A 23,955-nucleotide genomic window follows, 5' to 3' on the forward strand; every position below is an offset into this window, starting at 1 on the left:
CACCTTCGGTGTATGTGGCTAGCACTGTAATCACTGTGCTACAGGCACCGAGCCTTTCCTGTTTTTTGTGATTTTTTTTTGTTTTGTTTTGTAAACAAAACATGGGGGTTAATTTAGAAGATCTGCACAGATCAACATTCACCTGCGTATTGAGGTTCTAACACCGCTCTTGAACTTCCGGTGCAGAAAGCGTCCTTTGAGAGAATGGATCACCTGCGGCAGCTGCAGAACATCATCCAGGCCACGTCCCGGGAGATCATGTGGATCAACGACTGCGAGGAGGAGGAGCTGCTATACGACTGGAGTGACAGGAACACCAACATCGCCCAGAAGCAGGAGGCCTTCTCCGTAAGCTCCCCGCCGTGTAGTTAGTTGTACAGTTGTTGCAGATGCTAGCCTTGACCCTGTTGCCTTAGAGGGATGCAAAGGGGGAAATGAGTGGCCTTTTCAATAATTTAACCAGCTACTTGTAACTCAGTGAATTGATCCTGGAAAACCTTTCCTGAACACTTTTCAGAGAGTGAGAGGTGTAATACATTGTTTAATGTCCTGGAAGTCAGTGGTTTGTTTAGAAAGGATAAGAATTGGTTCATTCTGATAACCCAGGGTATGTGTAGCACTCTAGTAGGGTGGATTGAAACCTGGGATCAGAAAACCTCCACATCAGACATAGCTTTGCCTCTCTTACCATGTGACCTTGGATAAGCCACATCACTGGTCTGACCTCAGCCACATTCTGTCCTATATCAAACATCCATTCCAGCCTTAAAAATGCTATGATTCTTGAGGAAAACAGAACATGGTTCTTTGGCATTGTTCCTTCTCACAATGCAGCTTTGTATTTAATTTCCTTTAACTACTGTGAAAGTGATGGAAGCTTACTAGCGACTTGCTCTAATTGATTGGTTGATTGATTGATTGATTTTTCCATTTACAGATACGCATGAGTGAACTGGAAGTTAAGGAAAAAGAACTCAATAAGCTAAAGCAAGAATGTGACCAACTTGTCCTCAATCAGCATCCAGCTTCAGACAAAATTGAGGTAGGCTTCCTGACGTTATATTAGGGGCAAAAAAGGGAAACTTTTTATCTATACAAATGAATGATTCTTATTCATGATGAAGCTATACTAACTTTATTTTCTATTTTGGGATCAATACCCTAGGCCAGGGGTTGGCAAACTTTTGTAGAAAAGGACCAGGTAATAATCAATGTTTTGTACTTGTGGGCCATTTGGTCTCTGTCATAATTATGTAACTATGCCATTACAATGCAAAAGCAGCCATAGACAATATGTTAATGAATGAATATGGCTGTGTTCCAATAAAACTTTATTTACAAATTCAGGAAATAGGCCAAACATGGCCTTTAGGCTGCAGTTTGCTGACCCTCTGCCCTAGGCTGCTATCTGTGGGCCATGCTCACAGCTGACTCTAGTTGGTGACACTGATATGGCCATAGTTGGTAAGAATCATGCTTTAAGCCTCCTAAGCCCTTCACCTGAATGCCTCAGCCTGCACTGTGGTCCACCAACTGTTCAAGGACAGGGCTTCATACTGCAGAGGGACCCTGCTGCAGGGCTGTCCCCTATGTATGTTCTGATTGGTCAATAACCCTGCTATTTGGGTAATAGATATTTTGACTAATACTCCTAGAAGTATGTATTCAAGAGACTGATTTTAAGATTTTGTTTCAATCATACGAACAGTTCCCTGGTGGGAAATTCACTTTGTAACTGAGAATGAAAAAAGTTTGCTTAAAATTAGATAAAACTATTTCTGGGACAGCGCCTATGGCTCAGTGGGTAGGGTGCTGGCTCCCATAAACTGAGAATGAAAAAAGTTTGCTTAAAATTAGATAAAAACTATTTCTGGGACAGCGCCTATGGCTCAGTGGGTAGGGTGCTGGCCCCATAAATTGAGGGTGGCGGGTTCAAACCTGGCCCTGGCTAAACTGGAACAAAAAATATGGGCATCGTGGCGGGCGCCTGTGGTCCTAGCTACTCAGGAGGCTGAGGCAAGAGAATCGCCTAAGCCCAGAAGTTGGAGGTTGCTGTGAGCTATGATGCCATAGCACTCTACTGAGGGTGACAAAGTGAGACTGTGTCTGTACAAAAAAAAAACAAAACCAAAAAACAACTATTTTTTAACTTTTCTTCCTAGTCACATATATCTAAAGGAATGTATGCATCTCTGTGCTGAGTGGGACTAAGACCACAGACACTTTCTCTTTTCAGGCCTATATGGACACTCTGCAGACACAGTGGAGTTGGATTCTTCAGATCACCAAATGCATTGATGTTCATCTCAAAGAAAATGCTGCCTACTTTCAGGTTTGTATACTTAGTAATAATTTCATTATCTTCTATGTTATAATACCTTATTTTTTGAGTATATGTTTCAAAGCACTGAAAATCTTGAAAATGCTGCATAAATCCTCATTACTGGTCTTTGGTGTAGAGGAGCAGATATTTTTAACCTGGCCACTACTCACTCAGATGTTATATACGTAAATAATGCATGCTCTTGCCTTTGCTTTGGCCACCTGGCAAAGAGAGAGGCTTAGGGATGATAGTCCTTGGAACAGAACTACTTGGTGCAATTGGTTATTGAAGTGCTTTTCACTGGCATGGGAACACTCTCATCCTTCACAGTTTTTTGAAGAGGCCCAGGCAACGGAAGCATACCTGAAGGGGCTTCAAGACTCCATCAGGAAGAAGTACCCCTGCGACAAGAACATGCCCCTGCAGCACCTGCTGGAACAGATCAAGGAGCTGGAGGTAGTATCTCTGACCCGGAACTTCAGCAGCTGTCCTTCGGGGCGGGGGGAGGAGATAAAATGCGCCCCCTGCATGCAGCACACGCTGCTCATGGGTATTATTCTACAAGGACACCCAGAGCCCCAGCAAACGCTTTCTTCCTCTTTCAGTGGCTTTTCTCGCAGGGTATTTCTTGCCATTCTACTACTCAGCTACTACTGAGAATTACTTTTAGTGTTTTGCTTGGCACAAAACATAGAGAACACTGATTACTTACCATGGTAATTCCTTAGGGAAAGCATACTTAACAATTTTATCAGCATAGAACTCTCATACAAGGGTATTCTTTCCTGTCCCTTTAATGCATGGCCGTGTAGCTTCTGGAGAGTCCTGTGATGAAGGTTCTCATGTTTCCTGCTGACGAATTTGCAGCTTTTTTACAGCTAATGTAACTATAGTGACATTTATCGATAATTTGTAATGTCATAGGGGCCACATTCATGTTATTGGAAGATCTCTAAAATTCACTGAGTGTTGGTGTTAAAGTATAATTTCATTTGCAATTGCAGAAAGAACGAGAGAAAATCCTTGAATACAAGCGTCAGGTGCAGAATTTGGTAAACAAATCCAAGAAGATTGTACAGCTGAAACCACGCAACCCTGACTACAGAAGCAATAAACCTATTATTCTCAGGGCTCTCTGTGACTACAAACAAGACCAGGTATGTATTCAGTCATTTAGAAAGGCACAAAAGTTTTCCCTTTCTTTACATTGGATTTTTGTTAATCAAGAGAGAAAAAAAAAAATCAAGAGAGCAGACTTTAATCCAGGTTTTAATAGTCACCACAGCCAGTGTCTTGTCTTTTCTGTATAAAGCAGCAAGCTGTTGAACAAATGTAGAGTTCTATTTTGAGTCATATGATTGTTGTCAATAATTAGGACAATAGTTCTTTTTAGAACTGAAAAAAATTCTATTTAGAACTTAATACTTCTTCTAGTATTTAAAACGTATTTATCTAGCTTGGCACCTATAGCTCAGCAGCTAGGGCACCAGCCACATACACCGGAGCTGGCAGGTTTGAACCCAGCCCAGGCCTGCCAAACAACAATGGCAACTGCAACCAAAAAATAGGTGGGCACTGTGGCGGGCGCCTGTAGTCTCAGCTGCTTGGGAGGTTGAGGCAAGAGAATCACTGTTTAAGCCCAAGAGTTAGAGGTTGCTGTGAATTGTGATGTCACAGCACTCTACCCAGGGAGACACAGTGAGCCTCTGTCTCAAAAAAGAAAAATAAATAAAATAAAACATACTTATCTGTGATCATTCCTATCTATAAGTTTCCTTTTCTGTTTGTTTGTTTTATTGAGACAGTCTCAATCTGTTGCCCTGGCTAGAGTGCTATGGCATCATAGTTCATAGCAACCTCAAACTTCTGGGCTCAAGTGATCCTCCTGCCTCAGCCTCCTGTCCCTGAGTAGCTGAGACTACAGGCACCTACCACAATGCCTGGCTAATTTTTCTATTTTTAGTAGAGATAGGGTCTCCCTCTTGCTCAGGCTCATCTCAAACTCCTGAGCTCAAGTGATCCACCTGCCTTGGCCTCTTCAAGTGCTAGGATTATAGGCATGAGCCATTGCGCCTGGCCTCATCCTTAAATTTCTGATAAAAGAAATGAGAAATGACACTATTAAGCTGCACACAAAATGAATGTCATTGCAGATTTTTTGTAGTAATTGAGTGGCATATCAGTTTATTTTTTTCATATTTGCCGACAAATATAAGCATTTATGTAGGAAATTTACTTTTTAGTAATCATATGATTTATACACCTCTGCTTTTTATTATAAAATTATTGGGTTCAAATCCAGCCTGGGCCTGCCAGACAACAATGACACCTGAAACCAAAAAATAGCCAGACATTGTGGTGGTGCCTGTGGTCCCAGCTACTTTGGGAGGTGGAGGGAGGAGAATCGTTTGAGCCCAGGAGTTGGAGGTTGCTGTGAGCTGTGATGCCACAGCACTTTACCCAGGGGTACAGCTTGAGGCTCTGTCTCAAAAAAAGAAAAAAAGAAAAAGAAAAAAAAAGAGAGAAGTAAGAGAAGTAAGAAGTGGAGAAGTGGAGAAGTAAGAAGCAAGTTGAAAAGGAAATTGAAATACATAAAAACCAAGATTGTTACATTTTAGTATGTAAGATAGTTGTCATATTTTCAGGTAGTCATTTTAAGAAGCTATATAGAAAAGAAGTCAATTAGAAGAGAAGCTTTTCAGATGTTGGGGTTAATTGAGAAGCTATTTTCTGGAGACTGATGGGAAAATTTTTAAAATATAAATTTAAAATTCAGGAGCAAATGAATGGGACAAGGGACTTCAGGACTTTATCCTGAAGTCTCATATATAAAAATGAATGCACAAAAATAGGAAACTGATGGAATGAGCTTTTGCTTTATAGAAAGATTTTGCAGGTTCCCAGGCTATCTTTGAGAAGTCACTTTCCCTAATTCCCTTAACATGTAGCTCACTTTATCTACATAGTTTAGACTCCCATGTACTATTTATTTAGAGCATTTGTATGGTTGGGCTGTGTGTGATCTGCTTCATTTGTGGAGGGAAAAAATAAGATAAAAGCTTTTAACGATGTGCACATTTTCATCCCTGTGCAAGAAAAGATAAAACCTGTCCTTATGCGTAAAGTCAAACCATGGGGCTGCTTGCCTTACAGAAAATCGTGCACAAGGGGGACGAGTGCATCCTGAAGGATAACAATGAGCGGAGCAAGTGGTACGTGACGGGCCCCGGAGGCGTTGACATGCTCGTTCCCTCTGTCGGGCTGATTATTCCCCCTCCAAATCCGCTGGCCGTGGACCTCTCTGGCAAGTAAGTTCCTAACAGCGACAGCATGAGTACAAGTGGAGAGAAAGAGGGCAGACACATAATCACTTCCTCAGAAAAGGAAGCTTGCAAGGGCATCTTCCCTTGATCTTATAATTTTATGTGGAAGAGACTGCCCTTGTTGGAGGATATAAAGAAATGTCTGACAGTGTAGGCGGGTTAGAGTGAATAATCCTTGTCACGTACTTTGGAGGTGCTGTTTTAAGGTTATTTCCTTCTTAGTTCATCAGTCATTTTAGATGTAGGCACAAAGGTAAAATGTCTTCAATATCAATATTTATTTGCTCATCAACAGGTTGAGCATTCATTTGCAGATTGTCCTTGGCAGATTCTTTATGAATTTGTGTGTCATCCTTGCCCGGAGGCCATGCTAATCTTCTCTGTATTGTTGCAGTTTTACTAAACGTGCTGCTGAAGCGAGCACCATGGTAGATTCTTTTAAACCATTTAGTAGGAAAATCTTCAACCACACACAGAACTTAGAAAGTAACATAATGAGCTCTCACGTGCTCACGACCAAGCTGGGGTGGTCATCAGTGTCTGAGGCACCTGCCATCCTGTGTTAGACTAATGTCAACTAAAATGTTGTTGGCAAATAAGATGACAACAAAAAATTGAAGTGTGCATTTAAGCCAATAATGTAGATAACTGAGAATGTACTTTGGGGGAGTAAATGAATTCCAGTCATTAAGATCTCAACTGTTGGGTGCCTGTGGCTCAGTGGGTAGGGCATCGGCCCCATATACTGAGGTGGCGGGTTTGAACCCAGCCCAGCCAAACTGCAACAAAAAATAGCTGAGCGTTGTGGGGGGAGCCTGTAGTCCCAGCTACTCGGGAGGCTGAGGTGAGAGAATCACCAGGAGTTGGAGGTTGCTGTGAGCTGTGACACCACAGCACTCTACTGAGGGCGATAGAGTGAGACTCTGTCTCTTAAAAAAAAAAGATGTCAACTGTTTTGAAAATTGTGCATATTCCGGGTACTCTTTAAGTGATTGTTTTAGTTTTTTTGTGCAGTTGTGCAAGCATGCCCAGGTTTCCCATTTGGGATGAAGTTGGAAAGTCTGACTCTAGCTTGTTTTCCCTTTGTGCCTCCTAGGATTGAGCAGTACTATGAAGCCATCCTGGCTCTGTGGAACCAGCTGTACATCAACATGAAGAGCCTGGTGTCCTGGCATTACTGCATGATCGACATTGAGAAGATCAGGGCCATGACCATCGCCAAGGTATATCCTCAGGACCACTCAGGCTGCCCAGAGGGAGTGCTCGTTACCGCCAGTTAGACCTATCTGTGCAGCTAATGCTTTTGTATTTTATCAAATGAGTCAGCTCGGCCTTCCTTAGAGATTCCAGTCTGTCCTGTGGGGCGAATGGGAAGAATGAGCACATGGCTAGTTATAAGACAAAGAGGTTATACTAATTCAAGTGACATGATAAGCAAAAGTATCTGTGGAAAAGGCGTGTGGTCCTGTAAGATTCTGGGTCCTGGCTCGGCGCCTGTGGCTCAAGCGGCTAAGGCGCCAGCCACATACACCTAAGGTGGCAGGTTCAAATCCAGCCCAGGCCCGCCAAAACAACAATGATGGCTGCAACCCAAAAATAGCCAGGCGTAGTGGCGGGCGCCTGCGGTCCCAGCTACTTGGGAGGCAGAGGCAGGAGACTCGCTTGAGCCCAGGAGTTGGAGGTTGCTATGAGCTGTGATGCCACGGTGGCACTCTACCCAGGGGGACAGCTTGAGGCTCTGTCTCAAAAAAAAAAAAAAGATTCTGGGTCCTATTCTCCTTAGATGCAGCAGTTAGGTCATAAATGATTTACTGGGCTGCATGCGGTGGCTCACACCTATAATCTTAGTACTCTGGGAGGCTGAAGTGGGAGGCCAGGATTGCTTGAGCTCAGGAGTTTGAGACCAGTCTGAGCAAGAGTGAGACCTTGTCTCTACTAAAAATAGAAAAATTAGTTAGGTGTTGTGGCGGGCATCTGTAGTGTCAGCAACTGAGGAGGCTGAGGCAGGAGGATCACTTGAGCCCAGGAGTTTTAGGTTGCAGCGAGTGATAATGATGCCACTGCATTGTGGCCAGGACAACAGAGTAAGACTCTCTTAAAAAAAGATTAACTGGATATCACAGGGTAAAAGGTGGGATAGAATTCTTAGAAGAGCACCCAAAGCGTTATGTACTCTAAATCAGTGATTTTCAAATTATGATCTGAAGAATCCTGGGTGTGTTTGAGGAAGGTTCTTTAGGAGTGATAGGGATGGAAGTGGGAGAGGGGTGCAGAATAAGTAGATTTTGGGGTCCCCCAATACCTTTTAAGCTTTTTAGTGAGAGCTGCCATGCTGTGCTTTATATTTGAGGTTTCTGAGTAATATTTCATTTGCAGAAAAAATTCTGTAGGAAAATAAAAATTGGCAAGTTACTGCTATGATTCTTGGGAGCAATGTCTAAACCCGCAGTCCTTTGATATCGTTAAGGGGCCTGTGATGAATATTGCCATGGGCCCCATCTAGCGGGGACATTTGTGGGCCAGCTTTCCTGGATTACATTGTGTGGGCAATCATACATCTCAAATCACTTCTGCCTCATGTACTTCCAGCTGAAAACGATGAGGCAGGAAGATTACATGAAGACAATATCTGATCTTGAGTTACATTACCAAGAGTTTATCAGGAACAGCCAAGGCTCGGAGATGTTCGGAGATGATGACAAGCGGAAAATGCAGTCTCAGTTCACGGATGCCCAGAAACATTACCAGACCCTGGTCATTCAACTCCCTGGCCACCCCCAGACAGGTGAGCTTAGGACATCTTTCTGTCTGTATCAACTACGTATGCAGTTTAAATGAGAACGTGGCTTACATAAAACTAGTTTCAGAACCCTTTCTTGGAAAGATACATATCCAAAGTCATTTGTACACTAAATCATTAGAATCAAATCAAAGGAAAGAGGTATACTTCCATTCAGTACAGATGCTTTTTGAGGCCTTATCCCCTTACTAGGAATTCTGATTTCTGTTGCCCTCACTTCTTTTTCCAGTAACCACAACTGAAATCACTCATCTTGGTACCTGCCAAGATGTCAACCATAATAAAGTCATCGAAACCAACAGAGAAAATGACAAGCAGGAAACATGGATGCTGATGGAGCTCCAGAAGATTCGCAGGCAGATGGAGCACTGTGAGGGCAGGATGTCTCTGAAAAACCTCCTCCTAACAGACCAGGGGTCTTCACACCACATCACAGTGAAAATAAACGAGCTCAAGGTGGGTGTCCATTAGTGTTTTGCATGACTTGTCTCTCTGCATGTATTTGCAGATAAAAAAGCTGCCTAGTTTAAATCTTGTAGGCAAGAGACATTAATTTTCAAGATGACAGGCTTCTGCTAGGATTGCCTTTCTTTCTTTCCTCTGTCTCTAAATTTGTAGAAGGGTATTAGGCTGGGGGCTAAACCACCTTTGCTGTTAAGTTTGTGGGTTGCCAAATTAGGCAACAGTTCCTCCCGAAAATTTCCACACACATTGATTTGGCTTCTTATGTAGCACAGCCTATGGCATGGGCTTGGACAGATGACATTATTTATAGACAAGACACTGACACAAAGAAATTTAGTTGGTAAGGTAAGATCTCCAGGCCATAGACATAGCTGTGACTGCAGCCCAGGTGTGTCAACTCCTAACTCAGTGATACTTTCTGTTCAACGACTCCTGAGCACTGTATTGCAATGTGTATTCTAAAATATACGTATATTCTATATCTGTATATTCTGAGATATGTATATTCTAACATAAGAGAGCCACATTTACTCAGTGCTAATATAGCCATGCCAGAAAAACAAGTGAACTGTCTCTGGAATTCTTTACATGTAGTGCACTTTTATAGGGCCTAACTGTTTATAAGACTCATACAGCTACAATGGATAGTATTAACTTCTATAATGATCAGGGCGTGCAAAAATTATAGTATACAGTAATTTGTTGCTTAGTGACAGGGATATATTGTGAGAAATGTGTCATTGGGCAACTTTGTCATTGTGCTAACATCATAGAATACCTATATAAACCTGGATGGTATAGCCTGCTGCACACCTAGGCTGTTATATGGTATAGCCAGTGGCTCCATGCTATACAAACCTGTATAGCATGTTGCTGTACAGATACTGTAGGCAATTGAAACACAGTGGTAGGTATGTATCTAAACGTATATAAACATAGAAAAGATACAGTAAAAATACAGTATTATATTATGGAACTGCCATCATAAATGCAGTTCATCATTGACTGAAATGTCATTGTAGGGCACATGACTGTGTGTGTATAGATTTATGTATACAATAAAATCTTATCCAGCCTTTAAAAAGAAGATATTGCCATTTGCAAAAACATGGTTGAATCTAGGGGGCAGTATACTAAGTGAAATAACCTATACAGAGTAAGACAAATACTGCCTGATCTCACTTATATACAGAATCTAAGAAAAAAGTCTAATACATAGAAACAGAGTAGAACCAGGTGGCACCTATGGCTCTGTGGGTAGGGCCTTGGCCCCATATGCTGAGGGTGGCAGGTTTGAACCCGGCCCCACCCAAACTGCAAACAAAAAAATAGCTGGTGTTGTGGTGGCTGCCTGTAGTCCCAGCTACTCGGGAGGCTGAGGTGAGAGAATCACCTAAGCCCAGGAGTTGGAGGTTGCTGTGAGCTCTGACGCCACAGCACTCTACCGAGGGCGATAAAATGAGACTCTGTCTCTTAAAAAAAAACAAACAGTGTAGAACCATGGTAACCAGAGGCAACAAGAAAGAAAAGGGGAAATGGTAGGTCAAACAGTACAAATTTACGGTTACGTAGGATGAACACATCTAGGGTTTAATGTACAACAGGAGGACCAGTGGTAATATTGAAAGCGTCCTGAGAGTAGATTTTAGGTGTTCTTACCGCACATAATAAAAAAAGGTAACTATGGGAGTTTAATTTGCTTACCTGTAGATAATCTTGACCCTGCGTGTGTAAGTGTGCATATACAAACAGCATACTGTACACCTGACATATCTACGATAAAAAAATAAAGTAAAAAAAGAATTACAGCTACATCAAAAGAATTTTCCTTTTTTAACAGAGTGTGCAGAATGACTCACAAGGAATTGCTGCAGTTCTCAACCAGCTTAAAGATATGCTTGCTAACTTCAGAGGTTCGGAAAAATATTGCTATTTGCAGAATGAGATATTTGGACTGTTTCAGAAACTGGAAAATATCAATGGCGTTACCGATGGCTACTTAAATAGGTAAACGCAACTAACTAATCTAAAATGTTTGCTTTTCTCAAGCCTCATTTGTTCAGACTTCATTTCCTTTGGATGTTTGGCTTCCTGGAACCTTTGCTTCTTTCATTTCCAGAGAGTTACTTACCCTTTTTTCTGGTTTTGAGACAGTGTCCCCTAGACTAGCATGTTCATTCCACTATTCTGAAATTTATTTTATTTTTTCCCCCACTATTCTGAAATTTATTTTATTTTTTTCCCCACTATTCTGAAATTTATTTTATTTTTTTCCCCACTATTCTGAAATTTAATGTATCTTAGACCAGACCTTGAGAATTCTTCAGTGAATGTGAAATGGTGGTCCGAATCATGAGAGAGAAGAAAAAATTATTGCTCTTGCAGCTTACCAAATCAGCAAAAGAAAATTTTACTCACATTAATACTGTTCTTTTCATTAGTAGTGATGAGAGCCGAGTGGGCACAGTCTCATTATGTTCCTGGCAATTGTGTCTGTCTCCTCTGCTCTTCCTAGCTTATGCACAGTCCGGGCCCTACTCCAGGCCATTCTCCAAACAGAAGACATGTTAAAGGTTTATGAAGCCAGACTCACGGAGGAAGAAACTGTCTGCCTGGACTTGGATAAAGTGGAAGCTTACCGCTGTGGACTAAGGGTAACTCGAAGGGTTAAAACAGTGGCTCTGTTTACAGAAACTAATACGGGACTCAGTGCCCAGTTACAAAGACTCCCTCAGTTTTCACGAGTTTTGAGGATGACTGTATTCCATTGGCCACACATGGTTGATGTCAGTGATCTCTAAAACTGTTTTCCAGAGTGGGTTAGCAGAAACTACGTGAGACAGTAACTGGCAGTAAGATTAGTTTGAGAAATGCTGAGTTAAACTGGTTTTTTTACTACAGGACTTCTCAGAACTTTTAATATGTTAATGTACCTTATATTAATAATTATGCAGGAATAAAATATGATATTTAGTGTCTCTCAAACTAAATTACACATTTGTCCTTTTTAAACAGAGTAGCACAAGAAACTAGATCGTTAAAACAAATACTGGGAAATGCAATTCAGTAAATGAGTTTTCCTGGATTGTTTCCTTAAAAATATGAGTATTCTGGCTGGGCTCAGGTCTGTAATCCTCACACTCTGGGAGACTGAGGCGGCTAGATCACCTGAGCTCAGGAATTTGAGACTAGCCTGAGCAAGAGTGAGACACTATCTCTAAAAGTATTTGGGCATTGTAGTGAGTGCCTGTAGTCCCAGCTACTTGGGAGGCTGAGGCAAGAGGATCACTTAAACCCAAGAGTATGAGGTTGCTGTGAGCTATGATGCCATTGTACTCTACCCAGGGTGACAAAGTAAGACTCTGTCTCAAAAAAAAAAAAAAGAAATATTCGAAAGAGTGTTATAACTCATATTTGGTAACTTGTAGCATAGCATACAGTGGGAGACGGGAAACATTTTTAGTCATTTTTTTCTCCTCTTACAGAAAATAAAAAATGACTTGAACTTGAAGAAGTCATTGTTGGCCACTATGAAGACAGAACTGCAGAAAGCCCAGCAGATCCACTCTCAGACTTCACAGCAGTATCCGCTTTATGACCTGGATCTGGGCAAGTTCAGTGAAAAAGTCACACAGCTGACAGATCGCTGGCAAAGGATAGATAAACAGATAGACTACAGGTGTGCCAACTTCCCTTCTGATGTTCTTCCCATTTTTGTGTTCCCATGATAATGTCACTTGAATGTCATTGTACAAGACCGAGGTTTTGTTCTGTGTTTAAGTTAGTCATAACAGGTTCTTTTCCTGACTACCTGTAGGCAGCTTTGTTTAAAATGGAGAGTGCATCACACGTGCCATCCAGGGTCTTAGAGAAACAGCAGAAGCCATTTAGCCAGCTCTTTTGTGTCCTATAAACTCTTGTTATGACTGTTGGAAAAAGTGGCTGCTTTGAGTAAGCGTTCTTCAAAAATGTATCAAAATTAACTTTTATACAAAAGAAATGCCTTACTACAAATGAGGGTCTAAAAACAAGTCTTCAGAATTGTCTTGCTTGTAGTGCATTTTACTAGCAGTGCTTTGAAAAGCGTCTGTATTGAGATATAATGCACATACCATACAATTCACCCATTTAAAATGTACAAGTCAGTGGGGTTGAAGAATATTCAGAATTGTGCAACCATCACAACCTGAGTTTTGAACATTCTTGTTAACCCTGAAAAGAAACTCCTACACCTACTGGCAGTCACATCCCATTACCTGCCGATTCCCAGTCCTTGGTGACCTCTGATCTACTCTCTGTCTCTATGGATTTGCCTACTCTGGACATTTCACTGAAGTGGAATCATACAACAAGTGGTTCTTTGTGACTGGCTTCTTTCACTTCACATAATGCTTTCAAGTTTCATTCATGGAGTGTGTTTCAGTCTTCATTTCTTCATTTTCTATTTTATTTTTTTCATTTCCTTTTTTGGGCTGAATAATATCCCATGGTTTGGCTACACAGCATTTTTGTTAATATTCTCGTTAGTTGATAGCTAGCTGAGTTGTTTTCAATTTTTAGCTACAATGAAAAATGCTGCTATGAACATTCATGTATAAGTTTTTGTATGGCCGTATGTTTTCAGTTTTCTTGAGTATATGCCAAGTGAATTGCTGCATGACACTATGTTACATATTTTAGGAACTAAGAAAATAATGATTTTATTTTATCTATTTTCTCCCAGATTGTGGGATCTGGAAAAACAAATCAAGCAACTCAGGAATTACCGTGATAACTATCAGGCTTTCTGCAAGTGGCTCTATGATGCCAAGCGCCGCCAGGATTCCTTAGAATCTATGAAATTTGGAGATTCCAACACCGTCATGAGATTTTTGAATGACCAGAAGGTATAAGCTGACTTGTAATTCCATAGCTGTTTTGAGATGAATTCGGTGTAAACTGTATTTTCCCCTGATTTTCACAGCAGTGCATAGGTTTAAAATAATGTTAAATATTAAAGTCTTTACTATTTTTAGTCTTTTATTATTTAATGAATGCTCAGAAAAAAGCAACTGAGATATTTATAAAGAAATATAATTATGAACTTAGAAATAATGTCATGTTCTTCTCACGTTACTGTTATAAAGTGTCTTTATAAGTTGAAGTGGTAAGATGAGAAAATAGTGCTGACTAGAAAATAACCTAGAACTTGAAGAGCTTTCTTCTTTTTTCTGAATGGAAAAATGTGCTCATCTCTTTAGCTGTAACTGTAAGAATATTAGACCATCACATGTAGTAATAAACTAAAGGAAACAAAAAACCCCCCAGAAAATAGTAATAACCTAAAGGAAGAGATAACAATGATAAAAGAGTGAAATCACATTTATTTTAAAATATTGGTATACCTTAACGTTTGTAAATACTTTATTTTTTGTATAGAACTTGCACAATGAAATATCTGGCAAACGAGACAAATCAGAAGAAGTACAAAAAATTGCTGAACTTTGTGCAAATTCAATTAAGGTAGGTTGGTTTCATAAAGAATATTGGTGTTTCATCCAGAATATCATTAACTGCATTATTTGCTTATTTGTTTTAAAGATTATAAACTTTTTGAGGATAGAGATTAGGGCTTTTATGTATTCTCTCCTGAATAGGCCATAAAGACTTGTTATCCATTAACTTGAATTTGTTCCATACTGTCAATAATCCACATCATGTGCTGGTCTCTATTCCATAGATTGGTGGTATGGGCCAAATCCTCCAGTTAGCATACAAAGATGTACTGTTTGGTTTAGTAATATAATATTAGCTGCATGGACATTAGTGGCACGTTATCTTTAGGTTTGGTCATTAGAAGTCTACCTTGACTTAAAACTGAATCTGTAGCTATTCGTAAGTCCTAAGAATGTTTTTCTTAAATTTTCTTATTCTGCAGGATTATGAGCTCCAGCTGGCATCGTATACCTCAGGACTGGAGACTCTACTCAGCATACCTATCAAGAGAACCATGGTCCAGTCCCCTTCTGGGGTGATTCTGCAAGAGGTATTACATGTCATTGCATAGCTCTTAGAACCTGCCTCTCCTTCTGCCTCTTCTCTTTTCCCTGTCTTCTGTCTTCCCTCCCATCCCTCAATTCATCCTTTGTAGAGGAATGAATTCAAAAGGTTTAATAGCAAATTATGCCCCCGCTAGTATGAGTCATTGATAGTGACACATTTTCAGAAATGACCAAGGGAAGATCAAGTCTGTTACTTAGAGTCTTTGCAAAAATGTGGGCTTTAAAAAGTGGAAAATACTACGTATGTAGATTCTAAAAAGATAGTTTCTTCCCAAAGATGTCAGAGAATATCACCTGTCAGATGGTTTAGGGAAACACCTGGCATGATGTGGGGAGTAGGGGGATTGGCCAGTGTTTTTGGCCCTTTGTTTTGCTTTACTTCTTGGTTTTGGAATTAGCAGACATGAACAAAGGGAGTTTACTCTTTAAATTATAATTTCGCTGTTGTATTATTTTAGAAAACAAAATTGGTCAACTTGCACAGGACTTTTTTGGAATGTGATAAATATTTTTTTCTTTCCCTCCTTTTCTCCAAGGCTGCAGAAATTCATGCTCGGTACATAGAACTACTTACAAGGTCTGGAGACTATTACAGATTCTTAAGTGAGATGCTGAAGAGTTTGGAAGATCTGAAGGTAATTTACCTAGTTTATTTCCTTGGAGTATCAAAAAAGAAAATGGAATAAAACCTTATTGCCTCATTATAACTTGGAATTGGATGTATTCCTGGTAAAACTGATTCCTGTAAACATTTAATATATTTTGTTCTTAAGTCTGGGGTTAGCACTGTGCTCCAGTACACTGCTTTAAATGGACTTTGGTTAATATTTGCAAAAGTGCAGCTGCTTTGCTTTGCCAAAACACAGTAATTTCATTTAACGTTTGGTCAAGGAATTTGCTTTTATTAGGGGTAAGAACGTCCTGGATTAGCTGGATTTGAATTTTTCACATTGAGTAATTGTTCACTTGATTCCTCATTTCTCATACTCAGATTAAGTTTATATGCGAACTTACCTTATACTTTGAAATAAAGGGAACAAAGTTAATGAGATTCTAAGTTTCTTGAAAGAAATTACCTCCTTTTTCAGATGAGGACCCTAAGACTCAAAGATAATATATCATTTGCTAAGATCAAATCAGTAGTTGATGGAAGAATTTTAACAAGAATCCAGATTTCTTGAATTTATGTCTAATAAATAGTTCTTGCCTCAAATCACTTTTTAAGTGTGTGGAGGGTATACGTGCTGTGCGCATGTAGGTATGAAAAGAGAAATAAGAATGCACATTTGTCTTGGGGGGAAAAGTACTGCTTCTTTCTTGGAAAACGAATGAAGTGTTTTTCTTTTAACCTAATTTCTGACTTTGCTTCCACAGCTGAAAAATACCAAAATTGAAGTTTTGGAAGAGGAGCTCAGACTGGCCCGAGATGCCAACTCGGAAAACTGCAATAAGAACAAATTCCTGGATCAGAACCTGCAGAAATACCAGGCAGAGTGTTCCCAGTTCAAAGCCAAGCTTGTAAGCCTGGAGGAGCTGAAGAGACAGGCTGAGCTGGATGGGAAGTCGGCTAAGCAAAATCTAGACAAGTGCTACGGCCAAATAAAAGAACTCAACGAGAAGATCACCCGGCTGACGTACGAGATCGAAGACGAAAAGAGAAGACGGAAATCTGTGGAAGACCGGTTTGACCAACAGAAGAGTGACTATGACCAACTGCAGAAAGCAAGGCAATGTGAAAAGGAGAGCCTCGGCTGGCAGAAGTTAGAGTCTGAGAAAGCCATCAAGGAGAAGGAGTATGAGATAGAAAGGTTGAGGGTTCTTCTGCAGGACGAGGGAGCCCGGAAGAGAGAATATGAAAATGAGCTGGCAAAGGTAAGAAACCACTATAATGAGGAGATGAGTAATTTAAGGAACAAGTATGAAAAAGAGATTAACATTACGAAGACCACCATCAAGGAAATATCCATGCAAAAGGAGGATGACTCCAAAAATCTTAGAAACCAGCTTGATAAACTGTGCAGGGAAAATCGAGATCTGAAGGATGAAATCGTCAGGCTCAATGACAGCATCTTGCAGGCCACCGAGCAGCGAAGACGGGCTGAAGAAAATGCCCTTCAGCAGAAAGCCTGCGGCTCCGAGATGATGCAGAAGAAGCAGCATCTGGAGATAGAGCTGAAGCAGGTCATCCAGCAGCGCTCGGAGGATAACGCGCGGCACAAGCAGTCGCTGGAGGAGGCTGCCAAGACCATTCAGGACAAAAACAAGGAGATCGAAAGACTCAAAGCTGAGTTTCAGGAGGAGGCCAGGCGCCGCTGGGAATACGAAAATGAACTGAGTAAGGTAAGAAACAGTTACGATGAGGAGATCATTAGCTTAAAAAACCAGTTCGAGACGGAGGTCAACATCACCAAGACCACCATTCACCAGCTCACCATGCAGAAGGATGAGGACACCAGCAACTACCGAGCCCAGATAGACAGTCTCACCAGAGAGAACAGGAGTTTATCTGAAGAAATAGAGAGGCTGAAGAACACTTTAACTCAGACCACGGAGAATCTCAGGAGGGTGGAAGAAAATGTCCAACAGCAAAAGGCCACTGGCTCAGAGGTGTCTCAGAGAAAACAGCAGCTGGAGATTGAGCTGAGGCAGGTCACTCAGATGCGAACAGAAGAGAGCGCAAGATACAAGCAGTCTCTTGATGATGCTGCCAAAACCATCCAGGATAAAAACAAGGAGATAGAAAGGTTAAAGCAACTGATTGACAAAGAAACAAACGAACGGAAGTGCCTGGAAGATGAAAACGCGAAGTTACAGAGGGCCCAGTATGACCTGCAGAAAGCGAACAGCAGTGCTACCGAGACGATAAACAAACTGAAGGGTCAGGAGCAAGAACTCACGCGCCTGAGAATTGACTACGAAAGGGTTTCCCAGGAGAGGACTGTGAGGGACCAGGACATTACGCGATTCCAGGGCTCTCTGAAAGAGCTGCAGGTGCAGAAGCAGAAAGTGGAAGAGGAGCTGAATCGGCTCAAGAGGACAGCCTCCGAAGACTCCAGCAAGAGGAAGAAGCTGGAGGAGGAGCTGGAAGGCATGAGGAGGTCGCTGAAGGAGCAGGCCATCAAAATCACCAGCCTGACCCAGCAGCTGGAGCAGGCGTCCATTGTCAAGAAGCGGAGCGAGGATGATCTCCGCCAGCAGAGGGACGTCCTGGAGGGCCACCTGAGGGAGAAGCAGAGGACCCAGGAAGAACTGAGGAGGCTCTCGGCTGAGGTTGAGGCCCTCAGTCGGCAGTTGCTCCAGGAACAGGAGAATGTCAAGCAGGCACACTTGAGGAATGAGCATTTCCAGAAGGCCATAGAAGATAAAAGCAGAAGCTTAAACGAAAGCAAAATAGAAATTGAGAGGCTGCAGTCTCTCACAGAGAACCTGACCAAGGAGCACTTGATGTTGGAGGAAGAACTGCGGAACCTGAGGCTGGAGTACGATGAGCTGAGAAGGGGCCGGAGTGAAGCTGATAGCGATAAAAACGCAACCATCTCTGAACTAAGGAGCCAGCTGCAGATCAGCAACAACCGGACCCTGGAACTGCAGGGGCTGATTAATGATTTACAGAGAGAGAGGGAAAATTTGAGACAGGAAATTGAGAAATTCCAAAAGCAGGCTTTAGAGGTATTCACAAATATTTGATCTCAGCTTCACTGTTTCTTGAATGATTCACCCCATTATCGTCTCTTCTGAACTGTCCTCTTGTTACTTGGATGCTTGCAGAAAGTCTAACCTTTCTATTCGTTGCTCTGTTTATGACTACTACATGCATAATCCAGATAACTGCCTTAAAGTAATTTCAGGGCTTGGGACCTTGCTGTTCTCTCACTGCATCAGATGCCAGTCTGTGTGCAGCCTGTGTTTGGCCCTTGCTTTTAAGAACTTTTTAAGCATGGGTTTAACATCTATGGTCCCTTCCTCTGAATGTTCCACTCTACTTTCTATGCTGTGATATACAATTGTAATCAAAGTTTTCCTAAATAGAAGCCATGTTGAAGTGTTTCTATATGCAATTCTGAGATCACTTTTTCACGCTGGCTTAGATTATTTTTCTGCATGCGTTATTCTGTGTTCTCTTTTGATCATGGCTCTGATATCATTCTATATGTTTGGCTTTTCTTCTTCTAACCCCTAATTTTAAAATAACTTCTTTAACCTCTAATACATTTGACTTCTATAGACAATATTTGTGTGGGGCTGGGTGGGATGTATGTGTGTATATAAATATCCATGTATTTGTATTGCTTTCTTAAACATGTTAGCATAGCTGTAACTGGTGAGATGTAGGTATCATAGGTATGATGACCTAGAATAAAACTCTCCATGTTTTTTCAAACTTTAATTGTTTTTAAGAGTAAGACAGGTCTACAACTTTTCCTAATTCCTTCTATGGAAAAAAAAAAATAGTAAGTATGAAGCCATTAATCAAAGTGGCAACATATACCGATAGAATTTCTTCCATGAATTTGTAAGATAATAAGCTCACAGTATATTCAGGGAAAACACAGAAAAGAAACATAAGTAAACAAGTTTTTTTTTAAGTTATAGGAAATGAGGTTAAATTATGATAATAATGTGATAGAATCAAAACATTATTTTTTCCCATTTCTTTCTTTTTAAATTTTAGGCATCTAATAGGATCCAGGAATCAAAGACTCAGTGCACTCAGGTGGTACAGGAAAGAGAGAGCCTTCTGGTGAAAATCAAAGTCTTGGAGCAAGACAAGGCCAGGCTGCAGAGGCTGGAGGATGAGCTGAATCGTGCAAAAGCAACTCTCGAGGCAGAAAGCAGGGCGAAGCAGCGGCTGGAGTGTGAGAAGCAGCAAATCCAGAATGACCTGAATCAGTGGAAAACTCAATATTCTCGCAAGGAGGAGGCTATCAGGAAGATAGAGACAGAGAGAGAAAAGAGTGAGAGAGAGAAGAACAGTCTCAGGAGTGAGATCGAAAGACTCCAAGCGGAGATCAAGAGAATTGAAGAGAGGTGCAGGCGCAAGTTGGAGGATTCCAGCAGGGAGACGCAGTCGCAGCTGGAAACAGAACGCTGCCGACTTCAGAGAGAGATCGAGAAGCTCAGACAGCGCCCGTATGGGTCCCACCGGGAGACCCAGACTGAGTATGAGTGGACCGTCGACTCCTCCAAGCTGGTGTTTGATGGCCTGAGGAAGAAGGTGACAGCGATGCAGCTCTACGAGTGCCAGCTAATCGACAAAACGACCTTGGACAAACTGTTGAAGGGGAAGAAGTCAGTGGAGGAAGTTGCTTCTGAAATCCAGCCTTTCCTTCGGGGTGCGGGAGCCATTGCTGGAGCCTCTGCTTCTCCTAAGGAAAAATACTCTTTGGTAGAGGCCAAGAGAAAAAAATTAATCACCCCAGAATCTACAGTCATGCTTCTGGAGGCCCAAGCAGCTACAGGTGGTGTAATTGATCCCCATCGGAATGAGAAGCTGACTGTTGACAGTGCCATAGCTCGGGACCTCATCGACTTTGATGACCGCCAGCAGATATATACAGCAGAAAAAGCTATCACCGGTTTTGATGATCCATTTACAGGCAAGACAGTATCTGTTTCAGAAGCCATTAAGAAGAATTTGATTGATAGAGAAACTGGAATGCGCCTGCTGGAAGCCCAGATTGCTTCAGGGGGTGTAGTAGACCCTGTGAACAGTGTCTTTTTGCCAAAAGATGTCGCCTTGGCCCGTGGGCTGATTGATAGAGATCTGTATAGGTCCCTGAATGATCCCCGAGATAGTCAGAAAAACTTTGTGGATCCAGTCACCAAAAAGAAGGTCAGTTACATGCAGCTGAAGGAGCGGTGCAGAATCGAACCACACACTGGTCTGCTCTTGCTGACCGTACAGAAGAGAAGCATGTCCTTCCAAGGAATCAGACAGCCTGTGACTGTCACTGAGCTAGTAGATTCTGGTATATTGAGACCATCCACTGTCAATGAACTGGAATCAGGTCAGATTTCTTATGATGAGGTTGGTGAGAGAATTAAGGACTTCCTCCAGGGTTCAAGCTGCATAGCAGGCATCTATGATGAGACCACAAGACGGAAGCTTGGCATTTATGAGGCCATGAAGATTGGCTTGGTCCGACCTGGCACTGCTCTGGAGTTGCTGGAAGCCCAAGCGGCTACTGGCTTTATAGTGGATCCTGTTAGCAATTTGAGGTTACCGGTGGAGGAAGCCTACAAAAGAGGTCTGGTGGGCATTGAGTTCAAAGAGAAGCTCCTGTCTGCGGAACGAGCTGTCACCGGCTATAATGATCCTGAAACAGGAAACATCATCTCTTTGTTCCAAGCCATGAACAAAGAACTCATTGAAAAGGGCCATGGCATTCGCTTATTGGAAGCACAGATCGCAACTGGTGGGATCATTGACCCGAAAGAGAGCCATCGTTTACCGGTTGACATGGCATACAAGAGGGGCTATTTCAATGAGGAGCTCAGTGAGATTCTCTCAGATCCAAGTGATGATACGAAAGGATTTTTTGACCCCAACACTGAAGAAAACCTTACCTATCTACAACTAAAAGAAAGATGCATTAAGGATGATGAAACGGGGCTCTGTCTTCTGCCCCTGAAAGAAAAGAAGAAACAGGTGCAGACATCACAAAAGAATACTCTCAGGAAGCGCAGAGTGGTAATAGTTGATCCAGAAACCAATAAGGAGATGTCTGTTCAGGAGGCCTACAAGAAGGGCCTTATTGATTATGATACCTTCAAAGAACTGTGTGAGCAGGAATGTGAGTGGGAAGAAATAACCATCACAGGATCAGACGGCTCCACCAGAGTGGTCCTAGTGGATAGGAAAACAGGCAGTCAGTATGATATTCAAGATGCCATTGATAAGGGCCTTGTTGACAGGAAGTTCTTTGAACAGTACCGATCTGGCAGCCTCAGCCTCACTCAGTTTGCTGACATGATCTCCTTGAAAAATGGCGTGGGCAGTAGCGGTGGCCTGAGTGGTAGTGTTAGTGATGATGTGTTCAGCAGCTCACGACATGATTCAGTAAGTAAGGTTACTACCATATCCAGCATGAGGAATTTAACCATCAGGAGCAGCTCTCTGTCTGACCCCCTGGAAGAATGTACCCCCATTGCAGCCATCTTTGACACTGAAAACCTTGAGAAAATCTCCATTACAGAAGGTATAGAGAGGGGCATCGTGGATAGCATTACTGGTCAGAGGCTTCTGGAGGCTCAGGCCTGCACAGGTGGCATCATCCACCCTACCACAGGTCAGAAGCTGTTGCTTCAGGATGCGGTCTCCCAGGGTCTGATTGACCAAGATATGGCCACCAGGCTGAAGCCTGCTCAGAAAGCCTTCATTGGCTTTGAGGGAGTGAAGGGAAAGAAGAAGATGTCAGCGGCGGAGGCAGTGAAAGAGAAATGGCTCCCCTACGAGGCTGGCCAGCGCTTCCTGGAGTTCCAGTATCTCACAGGAGGCCTTGTTGACCCTGAAGGGCAGGGGAGGATAAGCATGGAAGAAGCCATCAGAAAGGGGTTTATTGATGGCCGAGCAGCACAGAGGCTGCAAGACACCAGCAGCTATGCCAAAATCCTGACCTGCCCCAAAACCAAGTTAAAAATATCCTATAAGGATGCTGTGAATCGCTCCATGGTTGAAGACATCACTGGGTTGCGCCTTCTGGAAGCTGCCTCTGTGTCATCCAAGGGCTTACCCAGCCCTTATAACATGTCTTCAGCGCCAGGCTCCCGCTCTGGCTCCCGCTCTGGGTCTCGCTCAGGCTCTCGCTCTGGTTCCCGCAGTGGGTCCCGGAGGGGAAGCTTTGATGCCACTGGGAATTCTTCCTACTCTTACTCCTACTCATTCAGCAGTAGCTCTATCGGGCACTAGTAGTCAGTTGGGAAGGGTTGCTATACCTTGGTTTCTTTTATATGAGTCTCCACTTTATTAAACAATAAAAATGAAAACCTGGTGCTTGCAGTATAGTGATAGAACATTTTTTGCTTACAGGAAAACATAGGCACGGTTGAAATGAAATAGCAAAGGCTGTTCTGGCTTCTTACCTTAACTCATTTTCACTAGTGTAGTACACTTGGATGAAGTGTGTATGAAATGGTAATCACTTGTAAGGATAGCACAAATTGAACTTAGAGGTTGTTTCTTCTCTTCTGCATTTAGATTTTTGATCAATTCTTCAACTTTTGGGGGCCTATAGTACAGATTTCTATTATTGGAGATAAACATTAAATTGATCACTGATATTTTAATATTTCTGTTTCTTATCTAAATACATCTGTTTTCTGTATTAGGAAAAAATTACCTGCCCTCCACCCTCCCCACCCCCCCACAAAAAAATCCCACCCCAAATCCAAGGATTTTGGAATATGACTCCTTTAGTTTTAGAATGTGGATTGTATAACCCATATACTCTTCAATGTACCTGTTTGGTTTGGTATTAATTTGACTGTATGTGCATGATAACAGCAATCTTTGCTTTTCTTTGGTCAAAGTTTTCTGTTTATTTTGCTTGTCATTTTCTATGTACTTTTAAAAGGTATCTTTATGAAGTTTGCTATTCTGGCAATAAACTTGTAGACTTTTGAAGTTTTTGTGTTTTAATTTAATGTTTATATACACACGCGGGCATACTGCAGTAGCTTTTTGTTTATCATAAAATAGACCCCAAACCATTTATTTACTAAATATCTATTAAGACTACTGGCTATGCCTGTAATCCTAACAATTTGAGAGGCCAAGGCAGGAGAATTGCTGAGGCCAGGCCGAGTAAGAACAAGACCCAATCTCTACAAAAAAATAGAAAAGTTAGCCTGGTAGCATGTGCCTATAGTCCCAGCTAATCTGGAGGCTGAAGAAGGATGATCACTTAAGCCCAGGAATTTGAGGTTGCAGTGAGCTATGGTGATGGCACTACATCCTAGCCTAGCCTGAGTGACAGAGAAGACTCTGTCTTTTAAAAAAAAAAA

General features: G+C 41.9%; 1 protein-coding gene and 1 non-coding gene across 3 annotated transcripts in view; one reads left to right on the forward strand and one right to left on the reverse strand.

Annotated features, from left to right (window-relative positions):
- Window positions 1-23,575, forward strand: part of DSP (desmoplakin) — a 47,254-nt gene extending 23,679 nt beyond the window's left edge. The window contains exons 7-24 of one of the 2 annotated variants that reach the window (XM_012804232.2): window positions 187-348; window positions 938-1,042; window positions 2,237-2,332; window positions 2,654-2,779; window positions 3,328-3,480; window positions 5,477-5,631; window positions 6,743-6,869; window positions 8,236-8,431; window positions 8,676-8,902; window positions 10,752-10,918; window positions 11,427-11,565; window positions 12,397-12,590; window positions 13,635-13,797; window positions 14,330-14,413; window positions 14,829-14,936; window positions 15,489-15,587; window positions 16,327-16,824; window positions 19,625-22,861. In XM_012804232.2, the coding sequence (XP_012659686.1) occupies window positions 187-348; window positions 938-1,042; window positions 2,237-2,332; window positions 2,654-2,779; window positions 3,328-3,480; window positions 5,477-5,631; window positions 6,743-6,869; window positions 8,236-8,431; window positions 8,676-8,902; window positions 10,752-10,918; window positions 11,427-11,565; window positions 12,397-12,590; window positions 13,635-13,797; window positions 14,330-14,413; window positions 14,829-14,936; window positions 15,489-15,587; window positions 16,327-16,824; window positions 19,625-22,861 (6,036 nt within the window). Of the gene's footprint in view, window positions 1-186; window positions 349-937; window positions 1,043-2,236; window positions 2,333-2,653; window positions 2,780-3,327; window positions 3,481-5,476; window positions 5,632-6,742; window positions 6,870-8,235; window positions 8,432-8,675; window positions 8,903-10,751; window positions 10,919-11,426; window positions 11,566-12,396; window positions 12,591-13,634; window positions 13,798-14,329; window positions 14,414-14,828; window positions 14,937-15,488; window positions 15,588-16,326; window positions 18,622-19,624 lie in introns of both variants that reach the window. The other variant, XM_003788290.3, reaches the window with a different exon arrangement.
- Window positions 5,963-6,070, reverse strand: LOC111724810. Its single transcript, XR_002773032.1, has one exon. It is a non-coding gene; the product is annotated as a U6 spliceosomal RNA (small nuclear RNA).
- Window positions 23,576-23,955: the final 380 nt, after the last annotated feature.

This window comes from Otolemur garnettii, unplaced genomic scaffold (genome assembly GCF_000181295.1).
Source record: "Otolemur garnettii isolate 467f Iridium unplaced genomic scaffold, OtoGar3 scaffold00026, whole genome shotgun sequence".
Classification (NCBI taxonomy): Eukaryota; Metazoa; Chordata; class Mammalia; order Primates; family Galagidae; genus Otolemur; species Otolemur garnettii.